The following is a 25,235-nucleotide window of genomic DNA, read 5'->3' as shown; positions in this document are numbered from 1 at the left end:
CACAAATACCGTATTTATGTTACAGAAACACTTCATGTGGAATGTTATCAGTTAGTATTATTGCTAGAAGGGCAAAGAGAAAAGTTAGAAACAGTTTCTTTGTGCACAGTTATTATAACATGGAATGAACTGGGCAAGTATGTAAAAAGGAGTAATATAAAAGGATTTGGGGGAATGGCAGGGAAATTTGATTAGAGTGGACATTTTCAATGGAAGAGATAGATGTGATGCAAGCATGATGGACCGAAACATCTTTTTGAATGGAAGATTTGATGGTTTTATGAACTGATTCATTATATGCTAAATTTGCTTTGTTTATGAGGTGAGGCGGTTTCAGAGATAGGCAGTAAAAGTGAAATGACTGTGCATGTCCAGGATTTACTGAAAAGATGAGGTATCTTTTGCACTGGTAGTATTTTGCCTAGGCACTGTTTCTTTCGCTTTGCATCTGTCACTTCATTATTCTGGCAGTGTGCCTTCTCCAGTGTCCCAGGAAGACCGAGGCTTGCAATGTGTTTTTATGAGCTCAACCTAGCCCCAGCTGCACAATTTAAAAAAAATAAATGACCCTAACAGCAGCCATTAACCTTTGCAACACCAGCACTTCACCCTCCAAGGCATGTACACTGCCTCATTTAGATGGCAGTATTGCAATAGTGACAAAGAAGTATAACTTGTGGCTGCTGTGAAGTATTTCTTCCCGTTAATCACCAATTATTTTGTCGTACCTTTTGCTCAGGCTTTTGCTGCGTTTAGTTTCTATGACCTAAGAATTTCACCTGACTGAAATGTTTAAACCAGAAAAATAGCAGTGCAAACAGAAATCCAGCTTGACAGCATCTTTATCGCAGTTTCTTCAAACATAAGTATAGCTTTCTGTCAGTGAGAGGGACTGCACCCTCTAATTAAATTCACTAAGCCTTAAGTCATTTGACATTCAGGGTCTGGTTGAACAATTTGTGTCAAAATATATTTAGCAGTTCTTTTTGAAGAAAATTGTTATTGTTCTGACCTGATCTCTCCCTAACGTTGTCAGAACCACCCCTCTTTTTGGTAGTGGCTCTCTGAACAGCTAGGAACGTCATAAATTTAGGATAACACCTCAAGTAATTGTGCTCTGGTTTTATTCCACTTGTCAATGCTTAATTTTTGCAAAATCTTAAGATTGGCTTGATTGCAATGAGTTTGATGTGCTAGAATTTTTACAGCAACTGTCAAAAGGCAGTGATTTCTCCCAGTTACCATCTTTAATTATGTTCTAAATGCACTAACTGGACTGGTATTTTAAGATAATCATTAGTGACACATTTGTGGAAGTTGAGTTTGTGTTGGATAACATCATAATTAATACACTTTTTTTTTAGTGAAGAGAATGGTATTTGACATTTAATCTTTTGCGATTTTGAAAGAAATAATCATTTATGTATTATGTACATTTGCCTATGTGGCAGTAGACAGAGTACAGCAATGCAATCTAAGACTTCCCATTAGGTGAAATTGATGGTTTGCTACAGAGCATTTTAGGTGCAATGGGTACTGCATGAAAGTACCCATTTAATTCTCTAAGGCAGGTTTGGAAATTCGTTTTGATTGAATTATATTGAGCCCCATTCAAACTTCGATTGCTTCATCACTGGTGTTACGACTGGGATGAGAGGAGTGCGCTAATGATCTAGCCCCAGTACCCCGCAGGCTGTACCATTAATTTAAAAGTTAAATTTTCTCACCAAATAACCAATTGTCTATTTCCCCTACTGGTATCCAAAATAAAAGAGACTTTAACCAGGCCTCTTTCAGTAAACTCAGAAGGATTGTTTATTGTAAAACAAAACTTCTTTTTAACAAGTAGCAAGTACTGGTTAACACACAATTGTAATTGGGAAGTATAACAGTCTATCACTTCCTAAAGAATTCCCCCAGCGCCACACAGAGAAACAAAGGACAAACAGAGTCTCTCTACAGAGATGAACTTAATGGATGGGCATTATAAAATAAAGGATAAAGATCGCAGGGTCTCGATGTTGTCGACCTGGAGTTCCCTCTTGTGAAGCTGGTCCCGGTGGACGTCTGGAAATTATCATCAATTGGCCTCAGCTTTGCAGATCCAAATGCAGACCAGCTACACTCAGTTGAGGGTTCTCTGGCCACAGGTTGATAGCTATACACAATTGCAGGCAGGGTAGAGAGAGAGAGAGAGCCAATTAGGGTAGCCTTCCTTCTTCAACTTGTTCCCCACCAAGACTGTCTTCAAAACCAGGTTCACAACTTAAGTTTTTTCTCTCTCTCCCATGTGATTTTCAGTAAGTTACCAACCTTTGCCTTTTCAATTTTTTCCCCCCATCAATTAAAGTGATTACTGTTTAAAACAAACAACCAGATCTACCTCAAGGACCATAAAGGTCAGGTAATTTCTTGGAAGAGACCTGCTTGTTGACAATTCCAAGGTGAACTTATCACCCTTGTAAAAAAAAAACCCTAAGTTAGCATCCAAATATATAGATAATGCCATGTCCTTCCATTTTGTAAAAGAAAAAATCAGACTTGAGAGATATGATTCTAACACTGGGAAGAATTTGGTCCACTTGATGTTGTATCCATATTTGAGTGCAGGAAGATAGATGCATGACCATCCAGATCAAGCTGTCACGTAAGACCTTGTGCATGCCCTAACACCATTTTCGTTATTCTCCAAAATTAGTTTGGTGATCTCAAGTGTGCTGTATAGGGAAATGGCAAATGGAGGTGAAGCACTTCCTTCACAGGAAGGGAATGAAAGGAAGAATTGGATGGTCAGTCACCCTCGGCTTCTGTGGTGTCTAGTTATAGACTATCTTTAGCAGAGACCTGAGAGAAAGATGTCAGCCTATTCTCAGTTATTGTGATAAGGAGATTTGTGGAAGGTGGTATGGAAAGAAGTTAAGAATATAACTTTGGTAGCAGGAAATATATGATGCAATAGAGCACTATCCTTTTACCTTTCAGGAATTGGTTTTGAATAGAGCCCTCCCTGTTGAAAGTTTGAGTAAGATTCTGGATCAGCATGTGCCAAATTTTGCCCATATTTATTCATGGGCTCATGCCATTGAAGTACTGGAGGGAGACTAGTCAAATTAATTTCAAGTAGAACTTTTACAACTAGCATAAAGACTTTTGGAGGTTCAGGGGTGTGATGGTATCTGGTAAGTTTTGTCCCTTTATAGTCTTTGCTTTCTGAACCACTTATCTCAATTTTAAAAATACCCTATTTTAACTTATTCTGTTTTAATTCAGAGAAACTGATCAGATCCTATTATGTGTCTTAACCTTTACATTTAAAGATCAGTGACACAGGTCTTAAAATGATGTACAAGAACTTAATATGCATAGTTCCATGAATATGTAAATAAACAAATATTTTCACTATTTATGCAATTCTGAAGGGCTGCATGCATTATGATTTCCACTCATTCAAATACAAATTAACAGAATTTTGATCTGGTTGTGTTCAGGATAATTTGATCTTTTTGAATTTATTGGATAGAATTGAGACTTTTCTGCATCCTGATGGTACATGTAGGTTTAAATCATATAAAGTACAATCAAAATATGACAGTATTAATCCCACTGATTGAGAAGTGTGAAATCCGAATGTAAGAATTCAGGTTTGCGTTCTCCAATTCATGTATCTCCTGGCACAGAAGATTTAGGATAAACCATTTGAGGCATGGAGAACATATTAAAATTTGGGGATATTTAAGTGCAAAATGGAATCATTTTAAGTATGAATTTTACATTACTTTTAATCACAACTTCACCCTGTTGCAGCAGCCTGCTCATATTGACTTTTTACTGTCTAACCTGCAGCTGGAAATGAACAATACAAATTAAGTAGCAGGAGTGCTGGCAGTGCAGTACTGAGCTATTATGATCACTAATAAGGGGTACAGATGGACACTCCCCTGCTGATTGACTGACTGAATTTATATAATAGCTATTTGAATAATTAAAACCAGCAAGGTTCCCAATTTGATCCGCAGTCTGAGCTGAGTTAGCTGATCTCAACTGGGGCTGCAGTTGGCTTCGTTCAGGTGGAGGGAATTTGTCAGAGTTCTCACCTCTGATTGCTTTCCAGTGGTATCTGCTATAATTGTATATGTGTTTATCTAAACAACCAGTGAGGAAGGAATCTGGCTCTGCTGAGAAGCTGCCAATAGTAAAGTAGATTGCTGACCCTTGGTGTTGAGACTCAGCTGTGAATGATGTACCTTGGGGAAAGTAGTGAAAAACTCCTGACATTCAAGAAATAGTAGCCTAACGAGAACAAATGGAGAAAATCTTTGACAATTTTTTATTTAGGCAGAATAGCATGGATGTCATAGGAATGAATAGAGCTTAAAAAGTGATAAGGAGTAAAAGCAATTAAAAAGTCCATTCTCTACATGAATTATACTTGCAAACATGTTGAAGAAACCTTATGAAAATGTAGCAAGAAGAATCCCACATAACCTATTTAAGGATGCATAGTCATTGTCAGAACTAAAATAATCTAATATGACATCAGCTCTTAGCCACCAATGCTATTGTGGTAAGGTGGAATCTTTGCAGTTGTGCTGGCAAATTGATGAGAATAGACTGCATAATTTTGCAGCAATGGTTTACAGTGAAGGAAAAATTTAAGAATTTAGTGCAGTCAGGCACAAAATCAAAATATCAGGAGTGTTTCAGGTTACAATTAACAATTGATTAATTGGTTTACTGCCTTTGGGAGTAAGAGAAGGGGAATTTGAGTGTAACTGTGATTATGGTTGGGAATTTCTTTCAATGCGTTGTATTGTCGTAACCTCACTGGAAGCTCCGTTTTTATGTGTAAATGGGGTTTCCACTGCACTTCCAAGAAAGATTAGGTGTCAAATTGAGAGCGGCTCCTTGGAATTTTCTCAGGCCATGGGCCGGATTTCTGCAGAGTTGTGGAGACTCCATGGTCCTTTAAAAATAGCGGGCAGGATCCAGATTCCAAAGTCGCGTCCCATTTTCTGATCGATCCCATTTTCACCGGTAGAGGAAAGGGGGTGACTCACGTATGAACCCAGCAGGGCCATTTGAACTCAGCGCTGAGTTTAAACAGACTTCATTTTTGCTGTAGCAAGGGTCTTAACCTGCAGTGTGAGAGTCACAAATTTTTAGAGTGCATGTAAATGCTCGTGATGGGTGGATAAGGTCTGTAGAACTGTCAAGCTGTGAAGTTACTTAAATCCCCAGCCCTTTAAAAAATGAAAAAAAGGCTGCCTGTGTCAGTGAGATTTGAAAAAATTCTGTTCTGGCAGTTACAATAGCTGCTTTCCCTAATGGATCACTATATCATTATTAATGCTTGGCTGCTTTCCATAACCTACAATTATCTCAGCAGGGGTCCTGAATTCACAGTTTAATTGACAACTCAAAGAGGTTATTAAAGGATTAGCTGCCTTTGATATGGGGTTATGAATACAAGTCTGTTTTTATAGGGGATTAAGTACTTATGGATATTTTGAAGTTTTGATTGGGCTTTCGTGAATGGGAGTATTTTTTTAATGTAGTGAAGGCTGTAGTAGATATTTAGACATTTATTTCACCTCAACATGACTCCTGAGGTCTGTCCATGGTGGATACAGGATGAGTTGGCATGGAGAGTGTAAGGGCAAAGAATGTTGGGTGAGTTGGCATGAGCAGATATTAAGTTGGCATTGGGGCTATAAAGGGCCATGGGGGTGGGTGGGGGGCATGAGCTGGCAATAAGTTGGCATGGGAGCTATAAAGGACCATGGATGTCAGTGGGAATGAATGAGTTAGCATTGGGACATGATGATGTCAAGGGTAGTGGGGGTGATGGGGTATGAAGGATGAGGGCCACAGGGCTTAAAATTTAAGGAAGCAACTGGGATGAAGTCTGAGAGAACCAAGGTGGCCCTTTTAACAGCCCACCTTGGCACTTGGAAGCCTCAGTGGCAGCCTCTGATCTGCGCCGAGTGATGTCAGGCCTGACTCCATCCCAAATCCAATACTAAGCAATGCAATTATGATGAAGGAATACCTGAAACTTAAGACAGAAAAAGAGTACTTTTGATTCATCCATCTGCTGAAATATGTGACCCTTTTTAAAATGGTAAATAACACCTTAATTTGATATATTCTGAATAACTACGAATTATGATTCTATTCCAACCCCAGATACCTGCATTTGTGATTAGACCTTCCTCCAAATCTCTACCACTTCTCTCAATCCCTATGCTGTCTGAATGTTTGTCTGGTATTAAGGCTTGGGTAAGTCCCTTTACCTGAATATCAGGAAAACTGAAGCATAGTTTTTAGAACCTAAAACAAAGCCCATCCACTGAACATTGACTCCATATCTCTCGGCAATGTTGGTGCTTGCTCAATCCTGAACTATGCTTCAAACACCACATTCTTTCCATCACCAAGAATACTATTTCCATGCTTTCTCTGCAACCTCCTCCAAACGGTCACCTTTGCAAACTTTTCAATCTTTTGACTGTAACCTCTTAAGTATCTTCTTCCTCTGGTCTCCCAGGGCCTGCTCTGGAATTCTCTCCTAAGATATCTCTGCCTCTCTATCTCTCTTTTTTAAAAAAAGCTTGCGGAAATACAACTTTTCCTCCTAATGGTGTTGGTGATTCTCTTCCTGTTGTTACTCCATCATACTCCATTCTGTAAGTCAAAGGCAAAATATCTTCTCTTCTTCGGCAATCCTTCATTTCGAGGATGATTGTTCCTTAACCTTGCAATATATAAATGCAAGTTGGTATATTTAGACTTATGGTTTTGTTTTTATCCCCCCTGTCCTCAGCTGAGCTCTCTTGATCCTTTGATACCTTCAATGTGACAATATGCTCAGTTGGTACCATTGGTAGGTTTGTAGTTCAGGCCACTGTATAAACTGACAAACAACAGTTTTTGGACTGGTTGAAGCAGTTCTTTTGAGGTCCTGCAGAGAATTTGTGCAGTTGTAGAATATGTCTCATTAAATGACTTATGCCTTGTGAATTATTAAGACATTAAGATAGTACGTTTTCTTTTTTAATGGGCTAGATTGAGAGGCACTTTTCACTATGTAGTGGCTCTGCTGTCAAGTCGTCATTAGAAATTAATCTTCTGTTTTTGCTGTTTGGTGACTGAAATGCTCACTGATGAAAGATTATTCAGGAAGGACTTGAAGTGCTGGCATTCTCCTGCAAAGCTTTTATCTTGATGGAAGAAATCATTCGTGTTGTTGTGCTCAAGCATAAGGTATAATACATGTAGTTATCCAGTGAGAAAGTGATTTTCCATAGTATTCTTCCTTTCATTTAATCAGTTTTGTAATCTTATGGTCTCCATGCAACTCCCTCTTGGCAAAAAGGGTAACTGCATTGGCCACCGTTTTCTGCACAGTTCCTAGCTCTATGACTTATGGCCTTCAGAGTGAAGATCCAACACCATGCAGATGCAGTTAACAAACTGATGGGAGATATCAAAGTCTCTGAGAATCCAATTGTCATAAAGTAAGTTTGTCAGTCTTCTTACTACTTTGTGATTATACCTTCCTCCAGCTTCCCATTGGACTGTTTCCTTCATCAATAACCCTGCACTGCTTGATCTGCCAAAATAGAGGTTGAATCCTCCATCATTACACCTCCCAGACTCATTGATTGAAGGCTCAATGTTCTACTAGTTGTCCTTGACTGTCCTAGACCCTTGCTGTGCTGATTGAGCTCTGTTGCCCTCTAAATAGAGACATGGCACCATACTGTTGGAATCGCAAAGATCAACTGTGCATTTAGAAACTCCAAGTTTAGGTGTACGTGAGTGAACTCTGCTTCATAAATAATGAATGCATATTGGATGTATTTGTTTTGGCAGGAAAGGTATGGTGAGACAGTATAAAAAAGGGAGAGCCTCTAAAGGAGGTGCAGGAACAGAGGGACCTCAGTGTACATAGGTCATTGATGATGGCAGGGCACGTTGCGAGAGCAGTTAATAGAGCATATAGTATCTTAGGCTTTATTAATAGGGGCATTGAGTATAAGAGGAGGTCATGATAAACTTGTACAAGACACTAGTTAGGCCTCAGATGGAGCACTGAGTCCAGTTCTGGGCACCATACTTAAGGCAGGATGTGAAAGCTTTGGAGAGAGTACAGAAGAGATTCACAAGAATGATTCCTGGGGTGAAGAACTGTAGCTTTGAGGATATAATGGAGAGGTTAGGACAGTTTTCCTTGGAGAAAAGAAATCTGAGAGGAGACTTAATGGAGGTATTCAAGATCTTGAGGTGTATGGACAGGGTAAATAGTGAGAAACTGTTCCCACTCAAGGGAACGTCAAGAACTATAGGGCACAGATTCAAAATAATTGGCAAAAGGAGTAAATGTGGTATGAGAAAAAGATTTTTTACCCAGAGGGTGGTTGGAGTCTGGAACAAACTTCCTGAACGGGTGTTGGAGGCAGGTTCAATCGAGGTATTCAACAGGGAGGCTAGATTGCTATCTGAAAAGAGAGAATGTGCAAGGTTATGGGGATAAGGCAGGGGAATGGGACTAGGTGGAATACTGTTTGAAAGCCAGTGCAGGCTTGATAGACCAAATGGCCTCTTTCTGCCCTGTAAAGATACCGTGTGGTGTATCCATATTTTATGCACACCAATAAACTGAGTTGTAAAATTCCATTAACATATCCTATGTTTCACTATTTTTGGAATATTTTGTTTAAACTGCAATTTTTAAGGACATCTATCAGAGAAACTGGCAGGAATGAATTACCTAAGACAGAGAAGATGCTTTATTTTTAACAGTAGTGCATCTGCCACATTCTGTTGAACAGAGTAGCTTAGCCAAGTGTTCATTATTCTTGTGTGAGACTTAACAATGAATGCCAACCAGCTGTTCAATCACAGGGGCATCATGTCTATACCCTGTCCTGTCTTGACTGAACATCCACTGGGCCTTTATCCATAACAAGCAGCATAGACTCATGATTATCACTACAAGAATGAAAATGGAAGTTAGAAATTGCTTTTTTTCCAAGTCTAGGTTATTAGAATATGGAATACTTTACCACAGTTGGTTATTTAGGTAGAAACTACAACATCACTTAAAAGTAAACGCAAGCATTTGAAAAGGAAAACACAAAACAATAAAGGGAAAGGGGCTAGAGAATATTGCACCAGTTGAAGAAGTGGAACTCGTACAATAGAATGTCTGCCTCTAATGTGATTTCCATGATTCCTGCTACTTGGGTTTGGCATTGCATAATCTGTAGCTCCAGTGTAATGCTCAACCTAATGAGTGATGAGGCTATAAGTAAAATGAACTGGGGTTATTCTATTCTTTTGACCCTTTATTCATTTGCATGAAAGCTAAAGCTGAGGAGTATAAAGGAGGTGCGCAATACCTGTCTACAACCAATGCTGCAGCTTAACCCTGTATCTGCAGTTTTAGTGAATGCTTATTTTTTTTATAGGTTTCATTCTTATTTTACTATTTTACTGCTCTTGACTGTCTCCTCAGCCAAGCTCTTCTTTGTGTCCTGCTCTGAAGTACCCTATTTGCTGCAATTTGATCTTTTCACTGCATTTGCTCCATATTCAATTATATAAGAATATAAGAAATAGGAACAGGACTAGGCCATTCAGTCCTTCAAGCCTGCTCTGCCACTCGTGGAGATCGTGGCTGATTGGCTACCTCAATTCCACCTTCTTGCACTATCCCCATATCCATTTTTTCCCAAAACAAAGGTAAAATACTGTGCATGCTGGAAATCTGAAATAAAAACAGAAAATGCTGGAAATACTCAGCATGTCTTACAGCATCTGTACAGAGAGAAACAGAGTTAACTGTTCTGTGGATTATCTCATGGCCTAATCTGTACTGGGAAGGTTTCCCTTTATTCATGAGTAATTTAGGCCTGACTCAGGTAGGTTTCTTCAAACTACTTTATTTACACTATATTTACAGTCTATATTAATGACTTGGATTCAGGGATAGAAGGTACTATAGCTAAATTTGGAGATGACACCAAAATGGGTGGGAAAGTAAGTTGTAATGAAGAAATAAGAAATATACAAATGATTTTGGACAGGTTAGGTGAATGGGCCAAAATTTGGCAGATGGAGTTTAACGTGGATAAGTGTGAGGTTATCCATTTTGGTCGGAAGAATAAAAAGGCGACATTATTTAAATGGAGAGAAACTTCAGAATCCTTCAGTGCAGAGAGATCTGGGTGTCCTCATGCATGAACTGCTGAAAGCTAGTATACAGGTACAGCAGGTAATAAGGAAGGCAAATGGAGTTTTGGCATTTATTGTTAAAGGAATAGAGTATAAAAATAGGGAAATGTCGTTGCAACTGTACAAGGTATTGGTGAGATTGCACCTGGAGTACTGTGCACAGTTTTGGTCCTCTTACTTGAGGAAGGATGTAATTGCATTGGAGGCGGTTCAGAGGAGGTTCAATAGATTGATTCCAGAGATGTGGGGCTTGTCTTATGAGGAGAGATTGAGCAGTTTAGGCCTATACACACTAGAGTTTAGAAGGATAAGAAGAGATCTAATTGAGGTAAATAAGATGCTAAATGGGATAGACAAAGTAGACGTGGAGCGGATGTTTCCCCTTGTGGGGCATTCTAGAATGAGAGGCCATAGTTTTAGGCTAAGGGGTGGTAGATTTAAATCAGAGATGAGGAGGAATTACTTTCCTCAAAGGGTCGTGAATCTGTGGAATTCACTACCTCAGAGTGCAGTGGATTCCAGGACGCTGAATAAATTTAAGGAGGAGATAGACAGATTCTTAATTAGTAACGGGTTGAAAGGTTATGGGGAGAGGACGGGAAATTGGAGTTGAGGCCGAAATGAGATCAGCCATGATCGTATTGAATGGCGGGGCAGGCTCGAGGGGCTGAACTGCCTACTCCTGCTCCTAGTTCTTATGTATATAAAAAAGATACTAGGTAAGTACATCTCTCTTGTGTGCAGAGTATTCCATCTTCTCTATCGAGTCTCTAGCACATGACCGCTGATGTCACTGTTGCACCATGATACACATCACTATCTTATTACCATAATTATTAACCTAGATGCTCTGTACTCCTTGGACCACTATTTATTAGCATGACTCCATTTCTGTTTTTGTTTTTTTTTCAGGTGGACCCTGTAGAAATTGTCTCGTACAATATACATAAAGCAAGTGATTCCACCTAGTCGCATACTGTGGGACTCATACTGTGACAACCTGTGACAAATCCTGTTGCTCTTAAGCAGCAATTGAAAGATTTCCCCATGAGTAGTGTGAAATCAGCAGGTCCAATGATAATTGGCTGACTTTTGTCAAAAGTGGAGATTGGCTGACTGTTTCTTTCTAAGCAGCTTTTGCTATCATTTTTAATTATGAGGAAAATCAGCATTGCAGGGTTTGATTGTATTGTAAACACAATGGGGCAGATTCCAGATGATTCTGTCACTTGTGTAGCGACAAAGTACACAGGGGTATTGTTGGTTCACTGATAAGGCAGGGGAGTGGGACTAGGTGGAATGCTGTTTGAAAGCCAGTGCAGGCTTGATAGACCGAATGGCCTCTTTCTGCCCTGTAAAGATACTGTGTGGTGTATCCATATTTTATGCACACCAATAAACTGAGTTGTAAAATTCCATTAACTTATCCTATGTTTCACTATTTTTGGAATATTTTGTTTAAACTGCAATTTTTAAGGACATCTATCAGAGAAACTGGCAGGAATGAATTACCTAAGACAGAGAAGATGCTTTATTTTTAACAGTAGTGAATCTGCCACATTCTGTTGAACAGAGTAGCTTAGCCAAGTGTTCATTATTCATGTGTGAGACTTAACAATGAATGCCAACCAGCTGTTCAATCACAGGGGCATCATGTCTATACCCCGTCCTGTCTTGACTGAACATCCACTGGGCCTTTATCCATAACAAGCAGCATAGACTCATGATTATCACTACAAGAATGAAAATGGAAGTTAGAAATTGTTTTTTTTCCAAGTCTAGATTATTAGAATATGGAATACTTTACCACAATTGGTTATTTAGGTAGAAACTACAACATCACTTAAAAGTAAATGCAAGCATTTGAAAAGGAAAACATAAAACAATAAAGGGAAAGGGGCTAGAGAATATTGCACCAGTTGAAGAAGTGGAACTCGTACAATAGAATGTCTGCCTCTAATGTGATTTCCATGATTCCTGCTACTTGGGTTTGGCATTGCATATTCTGTAGCTCCAGTGTAATGCTCAACCTAATGAGTGATGAGGCTATAAGTAAAATGAACTGGGGTTATTCTATTCTTTTGACCCTTTATTCATTTGCATGAAAGCTAAAGCTGAGGAGTATAAAGGAGGTGCGCAATACCTGTCTACAACCAATGCTGCAGCTTAACCCTGTATCTGCAGTTTTAGTGAATGCTTATTTTTTTTATAGGTTTCATTCTTATTTTACTATTTTACTGCTCTTGACTGTCTCCTCAGCCAAGCTCTTCTTTGTGTCCTGCTCTGAAGTACCCTATTTGCTGCAATTTGATCTTTCCAATGCATTTGCCCCATATTCGATTATATAAGAATATAAGAAATAGGAACAGGACTAGGCCATTCAGTCCTTCAAGCCTGCTCTGCCATTCATGGAGATTGTAGCTGATTGGCTACCTCAATTCCACCTTCTTGCACTATCCCCATATCCATTTTTTCCCCAAACAAAGGTAAAATACTGTGCATGCTGGAAATCTGAAATAAAAACAGAAAATGCTGGAAATACTCAGCATGTCTTACAGCATCTGTACAGAGAGAAACAGAGTTAACTGTTCTGTGGATTATCTCATGGCCTAATCTGTACTGGGAAGGTTTCCCTTTATTCATGAGTAACTTAGGCCTGACTCAGATAGGTTTCTTCAAACTACTTTATTTACACTATATTAATGTTCTATATTAATGTCTATATTAATGACTTGGATTCAGGGATAGAAGGTACTATAGCTAAATTTGGAGAGGACACCAAAATAGGTGGGAAAGTAAGTTGTAATGAAGAAATAAGAAATATACAAATGATTTTGGACAGGTTAGGTGAATGGGCCAAAATTTGGCAGATGGAGTTTAATGTGGATAAGCGTGAGGTTATCCATTTTGGTTGGAAGAATAAAAAGGCGACATTATTTAAATGGAGAGAAACTTCAGAAGTGCAGAGGGATCTGGGTGTCCTCATGCATGAATTGTTGAAAGCTAGTATGCAGGTACAGCAGGTAATAAGGAAGGCAGATGGAATTTTGGCATTTATTGTTAAAGGAATAGAGTATAAAAATAGGGAAATGTCATTGCAACTGTACAAGGTATTGGTGAGATTGCACCTGGAGTACTGTGCACAGTTTTGGTCCCCTTACTTGAGGAAGGGTGTAATTGCATTGGAGATGGTTCAGAGCAGGTTCACTAGATTGATTCCAGAGTTGTGGGGCTTGTCTTATGAGGAGAGATTGAGCAGTTTAGGCCTATACTCGCTAGAGTTTAGAAGGATGAGAGGAGATCTAATTGAGGTAAATAAGATGCTAAAGGGGATAGACAAAGTAGACGTGGAGCGGATGTTTCCCCTTGTGGGGCATTCTAGAATGAGAGGCCATAGTTTTAGGCTAAGGGGTGGTAGATTTAAATCAGAGATGAGGAGGAATTACTTTCCTCAAAGGGTCGTGAATCTGTGGAATTCACTACCTCAGAGTGCAGTGGATTCCAGGACGCTGAATAAATTTAAGGAGGAGATAGACAGATTCTTAATTAGTAACGGGTTGAAAGGTTATGGGGAGAGGACGGGAAATTGGAGTTGAGGCCGAAATGAGATCAGTCATGATCGTATTGAATGGCGGGGCAGGCTCGAGGGGCTGAACTGCCTACTCCTGCTCCTAGTTCTTATGTATATAAATAAGATACTAGGTAAGTACATCTCTCTTGTGTGCAGAATATTCCATCTTCTCTATGAAGTCTCTAGCACATGACCGCTGATGTCACTGTTGCACCATGATACACATCACTATCTTATTACCATAATTATTAACCTAGATGCTCTGTACTCCTTGGACCACTATTTATTAGCATGACTCCATTTCTGTTTTTGTTTTTTTTTCAGGTGGACCCTGTAGAAATTGTCTCGTACAATATACATAAAGCAAGTGAATTGTCATACTGTGACAACCTGTGACAAATCCTGTTGCTCTTAAGCAGCAATTGAAAGATTTCCCCATGAGTAGTGTGAAATCAGCAGGACCAATGATAATTGGCTGACTTTCTCAAAAGTGGAGATTGGCTGACTGTTTCTTTCTAAGCAGCTTTTGCTATCATTTTTAATTATGAGGAAAATCAGCATTGCAGGGTTTGATTGTAATGTAAACACAATGGGGCAGATTCCAGATGATTCTGTCACTTGTGTAGCGACAAAGTACACAGGGGTACTGTTGGTTCACTGCTGAAACCTGACGGTACAGATCTATTACTGGCCCAGTTATAATGGTATTGGAAGTAATGCATTAGGACAGAGTCAGGACAATATGAGGTAGATCCACTTTATGGAACGTACCTTTAATAGAGTTGCTGCAGACACCCTTCTATGTCCACAATTCTCTGGACTTGTCCACAATTTTCCTCACAACTGCTCTGTGACTTTTGACTCTTGTTACAGCCATCGCTTTCTTTAGTTAAACCTTAACTGTTTAACTCACCATGTTCAGGGTGGATAAAAATGAATGATGAATATTTTGATATTTAAAAATAAATAAGACTCCATTTCAGCATCACCTGTTGTAATATTCTGCCCTCCATCATAAATCAACAGATATGTTTTAGGACATGTTTTAAGTTACTTTTTATTGTCAAAAAAGACAATAAAAGGAGGCAGCATACATTAAGATGAAAACAAGTAAGCCTTCCATGTGAATCAAAGTAAAATATCAGAACACTTTGGAGCAGATTTTTCTTGTCTGCCAGTTGCTCTCAAATCAGATGAGTGTTGTCCCTTTTGGGTGCTCTTGATGTGATTGCTACCTGGTTGCCTGGCTGCAGTTCTGGGGTGAGCCAATTTGCACACTAATAGGTAAATGGGTTTCCACCTTTGATTCACTGCTTGTCTGAAATTGGGGGTGGGAAGTACTGTAAATTGTTGGGTCTATAATGGAGCTCTACTTGTGCAGCTATTTCTGAAACCACCTCTATTCACAAAATGCAGCCCTGGCTTTCTTAATAATTTCTTTTTAAAAAAGCACCTGCCCAAGCTAAATAGAAATTGCAGATCCTCCAATTGAAAGGCACAGATTCTGCCTAGTGCCAAGTTTAAATTTCTTCACAGACATCTGTCCAGTGTTATCCCTGTAAAATATTACGGAAGGCATTGTAACATCACTCCACCTTATTTAAATGCTCTTGCCTTGTTTCAGCAGTAGCTTCCCATCCACAACCATTCGACCACCCCCGCCCCCACAAAGAATTTGTTTCTTGTAAAAGCTGTGGAGACCTAGTGTTCAAGGTCTTGCACCTCTATTTAATGTGTAGAACATGCCAGGAACAGGCATAGGTGGGACACATTGCCAATATGAAAATGGACTGAATGGTATATGTTTTCTGTCAGTTTGATTATGCAGATCTTCATGAGGGTAACTTTAACCTAACTCGCTAGGTGGGAATCCCATGGGATTGAGCGGAATGTTAGTTAAGGACTCGTCAATATTGCTCTCCATTGTCATCAACATAAAGTTGCATCCATTGTTGTCACTTTCCTGACTGGCAGGTTAGGTTAAAATCAACCTCCTTCAATTTAGCCAGACCTGTGTTTGGATGGAGTTCAGAGAGATTTCAAGAGACCTGTGCACAATGTAGTGAATTTCTATGGAGCAGCAATCAGTACACAAATAGAACACTGAGCTGGATTGCCAAAAACAGTAGAATACAAGCCATAAGAAGTCATGCTCAAATTGTGTAGTGCTCTGGTCAAACCATACCTTGAGTACTGCATTCAGTTTTGGTCACCTAGACATTTAAATCCTTCAGGTGTGGGTGTTGTATTTCTCCTTCATTTTGCAACACGTGGTTATTTTACTTTTAAGCAGTTAATATTTGGGAAACCTCAGAAAACTGAGTCCAATCATGATATAGAGCATCACAACCCTTTCCATTTGACCTGATAGCAAGTAGCACCATCTGTTTTCAGTAATTGGTTTGGACAGTGGTGAAATTTTAGAACTTTGTGTAAGTGAAAATGTGTATCTGTGTGTTCTTTTGTCAGATTGAGACTGGGCACAAGAATACAGGGATTCTATTGTATAACAGTATAGCATGAGCATTTATAGACAGTCCCTTTACAATCAATATCAATTAAGCAGAACTAACAAGAACATGACTGGAGTTTGTTAAATATAGTTTGTAAGTAGAGATTTAACTACTATATGTTAATCTGTTTTAAACCTCAACTCTTTTCATTCAGGTTGGATTTTAGTGAACTGTAAAACAAGGTTCTGAACATATGAAAATGATGGATAGACCCGAGTATCTGTTCCATCAAACTTGTCATATACCAGCATGGTGCAACTCAATACCATGAGCCACATTAGGCCCTCACCAGCCAGGGTATTGCGTGGGAGAGTCAAAGAAAAGAAAACTCTAGGTCAACTCAGAATCTGGGAAATTTCTCTCCAAACCCTGGAGGTGATCAAACAAGTTTCAGAAGGTCACAATGCCATTGATACACATTACTTAATAGCCCACCTACGTTTTGTGTACTGTGACATCAGCTACAGTTAGGAACTTGTTCAGTCCTTTTTGAACACTTGCAGTGAATTCACTGCACAAACCAGCAACTTGTTTAAAAATGTGATGGCTCTTTGAAGAAAAAAAACCTCCTGATGCTTAACCTAGTTCTATTTTCACATATAGGCTGCCCTGGTCCTCAGTAACCTATCTAACTCCGTGAACTAAATCTAAACCTTTCATAAGAACTATCCATGGAGAAGAAAAGAGCTGACGTTTCGGGTCCACATGATCCTTCAACAGAACTGAAGTATAGTTAGGAGAGAGGTGAAATATAAGCTGGTTTAAGGTGGGGGGCGGGGGGAGAGAGAAGTTGAGGGTGGGGTGGTTGTGGGGACAAGCAAGCAGTGATAGGAGCAGATAATCAAAAGATGCCACAAACAAAAGGATCAAAGAGGTGTTGAAGGTGGTGATATTATCTAAGAAAAGTGCTAATTAAGAATGGATGGCAGGATACTCAAGGTACAGCTCTAGTGGGGATGGGGTGGAAAGACTAACAAGGTATCAGTTGTAGATTTAAAAATAATGGAAATAGGTGGGAAAATAAGAATCTATATAAATTATTGAAAAAAATAGACTACTGCAGTAGACTAAGTTAGGGGAAATGCAAGTGAAATGCTGCTTCACTTGAAAGGAGTGTTTGGGCCCTTGGACGGTGAGGAGAGAGGAAGTGAAGGAGCAGGTGTTGCATCTTCTGCGTGGGCATGGGGAGGTGCCATAGGTGGGGGTTGAGGAATAGGGGGTGATGGAGGAGTGGACCAGGGTGTCCGGGAGGGAACGATCCCTACGGAATGCCGCCGGGGGGGTGAAGACCTACTGAGTTTTTCCAGGTAATCCTGTTTTTGTTTTGGATTTCCAGCATCTGCAGTAGCTTTTTGTTGTTAAGAACTATCCATGTTGGTTATCTGTGTTGTCCTTAGTTTGATGAAGGATTTCATATTCAGCTCACCACATGGAGCCAGTTACAGGGCTAAATTTGTATGCTGTGACCTGGCATGCTGAACAAAATAACTTGCATTTGCAATGGTGTCTTATGTCCCTGGGATTATTTTTGAAGTGCTATCAGCAATTTATTGACAGCAGAGAATAACATCAAGAAACAAATGAATGGTCAGAGATGATCTGATTTTCATGGTGTTGATCATGTTTGAGATCATGGGTGTTTCCAAAATCTAGAAATGTTTGTATTCATCTCACTCTGCGATTCAAGGACACAGGCTTGTGAAGACAGCCAAATGCAAAAATTCACAAGGGCAGAAGCATTGCATGTTTAGAATGGACAAATAAAAGAGGTAGGCTAGGCTATCATTATTGTAATGGAAAAAGCTCTGTCCTGCTTCATATCACATAGGATTACATAGAATTTACAGCTTAGAAAGGCTATTTGAACCAACTGGTCCTTTATTTGCTCCACATGAGCCACCTCCCATGCTTTTTTATCCATGCCTATGAGCAGAGCCTTCTAATCTGTTCTATATCGTATATATCTAGCTTCCCCTTTTAAGGTGTCCTGAGTTCAGGATTCTCAAAATCTAGCCCGACACTCCAGTGCAGTACTGAGGTAGTGCTGCACTGTCTGAGGTGGTGTCGTTCAGATGAGATTTTAAACTGAGACCCCATTTGCCCACTCAGGTTGTATTTTATTGATTCATTCAGGGGATGTGGGCATTGCTGGATAGGCCAGTATTTATTGCCCATCTCTAATCGAAAAGGTGGTGGTGAGCCACCGCCTTGAAACGCTGCAGTCCATGTGGTGTAGTTACACCCACAGTGCTGTTAGGAAGGGAGTTCCAGGATTTTGACCCAGTGACAGTGAAGAAACAGTGATATAGTTCTAATTCAGGATGGTGGATGATTCGGAGTTGAACTTGCAGGTGGTAGTATTTCCATGCATCTCTTGCCCTTGTCCTTCTGGGTGATAGAGGTCGTGGATTTGGAAAGTGCTGTCTAAGGAGGCTTGTGAATTTTTACAGTGCATCTTGTAGGTGGTACACACTGCTGCCATTGTTTGTCGGTGGTGGAGGTGGAGGGGTGAATGTTTGTGGAAGGGGTGCCAATCAAGCGGGCTGCTTTGTCCTGGATGGTGTCAAGCTTCTTGAGTGTTGTTGGCGCTGCACTGATCCATGCAAGTGAAGAGTATTCCATCACACTCCTGACTTGTGCTTTATGAATGGTGGATCGGCTTTGGGGAGAAAGGACGTGAGTTACTCTCCACAGAATTCCTCACCTCTTGTAGCCACAGTATTTATACGCTGGCCCAGTTCAATTTCTGGTCAGTGGTAACCCAGGATGTTGATAGTGGGGATTCAGCGATGGTAATGTCATTGAATGCCAAGGGAGATGGTTAGATTCTCTTGTTGGAGATGGTCAATCCCTGGTGCTTGTGTGGCATGAATGTTACTTGCTACTTAGCCCAAGCCAGAATTGTCCAGGTCTTGGTGCATATGGACATGGGCTGCTTCAGCATCTGGGGAGATGAGAATGGTGCTGTGCATTGTGCAATCATCAGCGAACATTTCCACTTCTGACCTTATGATGGAAGGAAGGTCATTGATGAAGCAGCTGAAGATGGTTGGCCCTGGGACACTACCCTGAGGGACTCCTGCAGTGATTTCCTGGTTCTGAGATGATTACTCTCCAACAAACACAACCATCTTTGTTTGTGCTAGGTATGAATCCAACCAGGTTGATGTAAAAGAACCTCTGGCTGCATTTGAAGAACAACAGCTGAATTCTCTAAGTATCTAGGCCAATATTTATTCCTCAACCAACATCACCATAAAACAAATTATCATGACCTGATTGCTGTTTGTGGGATCTTGCTATGCACAACTTGGCTGCTGTGTTGCCCTACATTTTAAGAATGACTGCATTATAATGTGCTCGGGATGTCTTGAGGTTGTGAAAGGCGCTATATAAATACAAAACCTTTTTGCCCCCAATTTCCGGATAATGATTCAAGTAAAATCCTATGTTCTGTGGTGTTTTCTCCTTATTGAATAATAACTGAAAAAGATTTGGTGAGTATTATGCACATGATGTGCAATTGATCTGGTTTAGAAATATGCCAAATGAAGATTGGACATTTTAAATCATTAATACAATGTGTCTTAAACTATCTATTTCATTTAGTTTAAGTTCTAATCAGCAGTATACATTTGCTGCACAAGCTTTTTGTTCAGTTCTGAAAGTAGATGTTACATGTAGCCGATGGAAGCCATTCTTCAGTATAAAAAGCTGAAACAATGATCCCACTTGTTCATTCCATGTGTTGATTGAGTTATTTTGCTCTTTTTCCTTTTTTCAGATGGGATTCACAGCGTGACAGCACAGTGTGTGCTGAGAGTAATTGTCATTACAGAGGAGATGCTGTCCAATAGTATCACGGTGCGTCTGGAGAACATGTCACAGGAACGCTTCCTGTCTCCTTTGCTGACTCGCTTTGTGGAGGGTCTGGCGGCAGTCTTATCTGCCTCCAAGGAGGACATCTTCGTTTTCAACATACAGAACGACACTGATGTCAGCGGCAGCATTCTGAACGTGAGTTTTTCTGCTCTGGTTCCAGGCGGGAGCCAGAGCCAGTTCTTCTCCTCCAAGGAGCTTCAGGAACAGCTGTACATGAGCCGGATGCTGCTAACCTCAGTTTCCATGCTGGAGGTCCTCCCGTTTGATGACAATGTCTGTCTTCGGGAACCCTGTGAAAACTACATGAAATGCATTTCGGTGCTGAAGTTTGACAGTTCTTCTGCGTTCGTCGCTTCGGAGTCCATGCTGTTCCGGCCCATCCATCCCATCACAGGCCTCCGCTGTCGCTGCCCACCAGGATTTACTGGAGATTACTGTGAGACTGAGATCAACCTTTGCTATTCAAATCCCTGCCAGAATTCTGGAGTGTGCAGCCGCAGAGAGGGCGGGTACACGTGTGTGTGCCGTGAGGAGTTCACAGGTTTGTAAAACTAGAAATATTATGTTTCATCATGAAGCAGTTTAATTTTTTAATTGAGTGGCGCCAAACTAGATAGAGGCTTGTCTTGGTTTTAAAACCGATTTATTAACAACACAGTTGCACAAGTTTTAATCTCTCTGGAATATTCCAGAAGACTTTCTTTTTCAAGTCACCTTGTCTTTAAAGAAGAATTGCTAGTCCTATAAAATGACAGTAGCTTCTCAACACACAGAGAATAGATCTATTGGCAGTTTCACCACTCCCTGCATTGCCTTCCGTGCTGCTTATCTTAACTGCAAGAGTTGTACTGTACATTCTTGGCCAATGCAGCACTCTTGTTGCCTGCCATTGAATCATGTGAGCAAATGCAACTTCACAATATCAGAGTGTCCTCCCACCCCTGCCTTAGTTTCTATTGCAGGTGTGTAGTTGGTACCAAGTTGAAGGAGTGACTGGCTATCTTGACTGCCCCTCAAGGACTAGCTGCTCCCCAACTGCTACCTCTATTCATATGCAGAATCATCAGCTAGCTTGAGAAAAGTGGCACACTGTATTGTGCTTGACCCATGTCAATAGTAATGATACTAGTTTATGGACCTATTGAGACCAATTCAGCCTTGTGAGTTGTACAGGTCAGGCTTTTATCTGTTGGTATTTGGAGGCCTGTTGCCTTTGAGAGGTGCACTGGACATTAGCTCCTGGAATGGTCTTAAATTTAGCATTCTCACATAACAAACATTGAAGTTCCCTCATCTGTGACTTATCACCAGCATTCATTGGTTTTGGTTAGTTTTTTTTTTCACTTTAACGATTCTTACTTCAAGATGTCCTGTGTGACTTTTGTATTAATTTGATTTCAGTTTCTCGAAGGGAGAAAAAAGACAAGTTCCCCTTTGCATCCTTTTCTATTGTTCCAGTTTTATTTGTATACGCCTTCCAGTTACTTATTATATTCTTGGGTTTTAAATTATTTTGGAATTGGGTGCTTTGACATTCTAAAGTTCATGCATTTGTTTTTCTAGAGCTGAAATAACTGCAATAGCATTTGCAATTCTTGTGTTTATTGTATGGCTGAATTGCCAATTTCTGCAGCATTCTTGACATTAAATTCTTTACTTAATTTGTATGTGTAGAAAGGAACAAAACACCTCTGGGTCACCTCGATCTTTACCTCCTTCCTTTTATTTGGCTGAAAAGGCCTATTATAGATTGGTTCCGGATTACCTGTATTTTATAATGAGGCCCCAAGAGAAATCTACAATTCCACCTCCATCTGAGGCATTTCTCAATTAAATTCTTGGTCCGGTATAATACAGAATTTCTATATTGGAAGTGAGAGTTGGAGGTTAGGACAGTTGTCAAAGGAAGCAAATGACTGAGCTATAGGAACCATAAGTAGGTGTTGTCTCAGTTTAGGTACAAGCTCAAGAAGCCTAGCTACATGAAGAAGAGTTTCTGCCCCTCTTTTTTTTATAGTCCTTTTTAAAAATAAATATGTTTTGTTATCTACCCCTTGGATCTCTTCTGTGTTAAGACTCACTCACAAGCTAAGAGCTAATTGCCATCCGTTCCCAACTGCCTACTAGGATTTCTGAGAGCAATTCACTATCACTGTTTGGGCATAGTGACTATTGGAGTTATGTAGCGTCTGTTCTGGGGCCCTTGCTCTTCATTAATCGTAATTGGTGTAGGTGGATGGTAAACCTAGTAACATCACAATTTTTAACGATACCAAATCATATGGACAGATGACAAATAGGGAATTACGCAGCATTCAAAAGTATCTGGTTCAATAAAGAAAATGGGCTACTGAATGGCAGATGGATCTTAACAAAGTTAGATGTGATGTAACGTATATGACGGTGGGAATTAGCAACCATGTGTACATGGTAAAGTGGTCCTATTATCAAACGGTGCCATTTATTTGTGAGATTAGACAAACCCAGTCACACAGGGATGCTTCATCAGATGCTTCCCTTTAAAGGGAGGGGACTGCCACGCATCAGGGAGCTGATATCAGCAAAACAATAAATATTTAAAACTGTAAGTTTAGGAGAAATCAAAGCAAAGGTTACAGGTGACACTCGCTGTCCTGAGGAGACACTACAAGGACCACCGCATGTGCACCACAGTATAGATAGGCAGCCATGATGAACTTTGTGGTGGGGTTCAATAGTAGGATAAAACCAACTCACTAGGATATATTAAGCACCTCTCCTCAAACTGGTTTTAAACAAAATACACTGTCAAAAATGGAAGTAAAATAACAAAGTTAAAACAAAATGGTAAAAAATCTGTTGAAGCCAAAATAAAAATTCTGTGTGGCATTCAGTGGTCAAGCAAGACATTCAGTGATCACAAATAATCCTGTTTTGTAGTAGATCAACAGCACTAAGGATGATATAAGTGCTTTCAAGACCCAACCAAACTGATTTTAAGAAACAAGCGGACCAAGTGACTGACTGACACAACCATTAGATGGCTGGCAACATGGAAGTGATTCAGATTGAGGCATTAGCGAGGAAAAGCCCAGATGTGGCTCCAGACACCACCCACACCCACAATACAGTAATGCAGCATATCTGATGGGAGGTGAAGGGACTGGCCTTAATGTTGCAGCTGACCATTAGTCAGCTACAAGTGTCTTTATAACAGATGGCACAGCTGTGCACCTGGATCTATGTTGAGCCAGAGGCTGTGTAGTCAATTGTGCATGACCATTGTCAGGATCGTGTATTTTTCGCTGTAAAAATGGGTGGGTACACGAGGCTGGGTACACGAGGCTGAGCAAAGTCTGCCTTTCATGCCACCTGACATCCCTTTATTGCTGGCCTTCCTTCTCATACTAGATTACATCTCAGTGATTTCATCTGGACACCTGCACAATTCTTTGGAGTTTAAACTCTCTTGTGAAAAGGGGAAATTCAAGTTCCAACAGACCTCAGAGTTCCTTCGCATAAGCAGTCCAGGAGCAGGCTGCAAATGCGCGATTCTGCATTTTTAAGATTCTTTGGGTCGGGCACTGGTCCAGCACACCTGTGCATGAAGAAAAACGGTGTGAAAAACAGGAGACAGGGAGAGGTCCCAAAGGGAGGGGGGGACTGGGAGAGGTCCCAAAAGAACAGCCCCAGACAAGGGACAGGAAGAGGTCCAGTTAATTGAAAAGTAGGAAAAGGACTGAGGGTAGCAGACTTTAAGTGAAGAGGGCTCAGGATAAGTTCTGGAAATTGAAGCAAGCTGAAGAGAAGATCCATGGAGGCAGCAGAAGGTTGGTGACTCCATACTATGGGCTGTTGGGGAAAGGTACCCCTTTAGAGCAGTAGCATTCTGCTTGGTGTGGCTGAAGAGCTGAAGTTGTGAGTTGGCGTTTCACTGCATACTTGGGAATCCAGGGGAATGGAATCTTGGAGGTGAGACGGAAACCTTGCGAGGTGGGCTGTTGTTGACGCCGTCCGACTTGGAACGACTTTTGGAGAGGATTTCAAAGCAAGGGAAAGTGAAGACTGGCAAACCTCATGAGAGAGATAGAATTTCAGTCAGATTGGTTGACTTGCAGTGTTTATTGATGTTTGGCTGCATTGTTGAGAAACCCATGGACTCTGTCTTGGTTGCATCTGCCATTCACTGCCCAGTGTGGTGTGTTTGATCACGGTTTTGCCTGTTAAATCAGATGTACCTCATATTTACCCTGAATGTTAGAGGATAAGATAGATATTCTAAATTGTTTTACCTTTCTGACCTTGTATAGTAACGTTTATTTTTGTTTGTTCAAAACACGTGAAATCTTCACTGAGCAAGTGTGTTGAATCTCACACTTTGTCTACTTTAAACAAAGAATTATTGGTCCCTCACTAAATCTTACCAAAAACATGGGGGTTTGATCAAGGAATAACAACTGTTATAGCAATCTACCAACCTATATGGAGTATTTGAGGGTCCAGGGCTACAATATAATGACTGTTTAAGGGCACCCATTCAAAAAGTCCCATAGTAACATTGGGATACATTTATACAAAAAGATTCTCGAAAGATCTTTGTTATGCTCTGAGTTCATCTGAGGTGTATTTTGTGTAAGTGTGTGCTATTGCTGCAATAGGGCTTTTAAAATGCACTTCCATAAACTGCATTCCTGGACAACCAATTGTGTAGATGGGTAGATGACTAATGCTACATCAACTTAACCTTTGAGAAATTATATGGATAGCTAAATTAAGTCATTGGGACCTAAATGTAATATAACTAATTGAGGACTGATGGGAGATTCAGATGCTAGTGTAAAATTTGACTGGAAAATGGATAGTGTGTTAAATAGGTAGAAATCTGCTGTGTATCTCAGGCAAAACTATTTGGAAAATCTACCATTGCATGTCATTACCCAAGGGCGATGCTTGAAACAGGAATCTAAATGAGAGTAAATGGATTTGTGAAAGGAGTGAGTCTGGGGAGCCAAATGGTCTTTTCTCATTCTGTGCTTCTTTATGCTTCTTGG

The 25,235-nt window shown here is 40.3% G+C and overlaps 1 protein-coding gene across 1 annotated transcript in view; it reads left to right on the top strand.

Annotated features, from left to right (window-relative positions):
- The window catches only part of celsr3 (cadherin, EGF LAG seven-pass G-type receptor 3), a 289,689-nt gene that overhangs the window by 16,512 nt on the left and 247,942 nt on the right, over window positions 1-25,235 (top strand). The window contains exon 2 of the mRNA XM_078543033.1: window positions 20,108-20,746. Within this exon, the coding sequence (XP_078399159.1) occupies window positions 20,108-20,746 (639 nt within the window). The remainder of the gene's footprint in view (window positions 1-20,107; window positions 20,747-25,235) is intronic.

Source organism: Cetorhinus maximus, chromosome 6, assembly GCF_964194155.1.
Source record: "Cetorhinus maximus chromosome 6, sCetMax3.hap1.1, whole genome shotgun sequence".
Lineage (NCBI taxonomy): Eukaryota > Metazoa > Chordata > Chondrichthyes > Lamniformes > Cetorhinidae > Cetorhinus > Cetorhinus maximus.
Note: the sequence above shows the minus strand (reverse complement) of the source record. Positions and strands in the feature narration are given on the sequence as shown.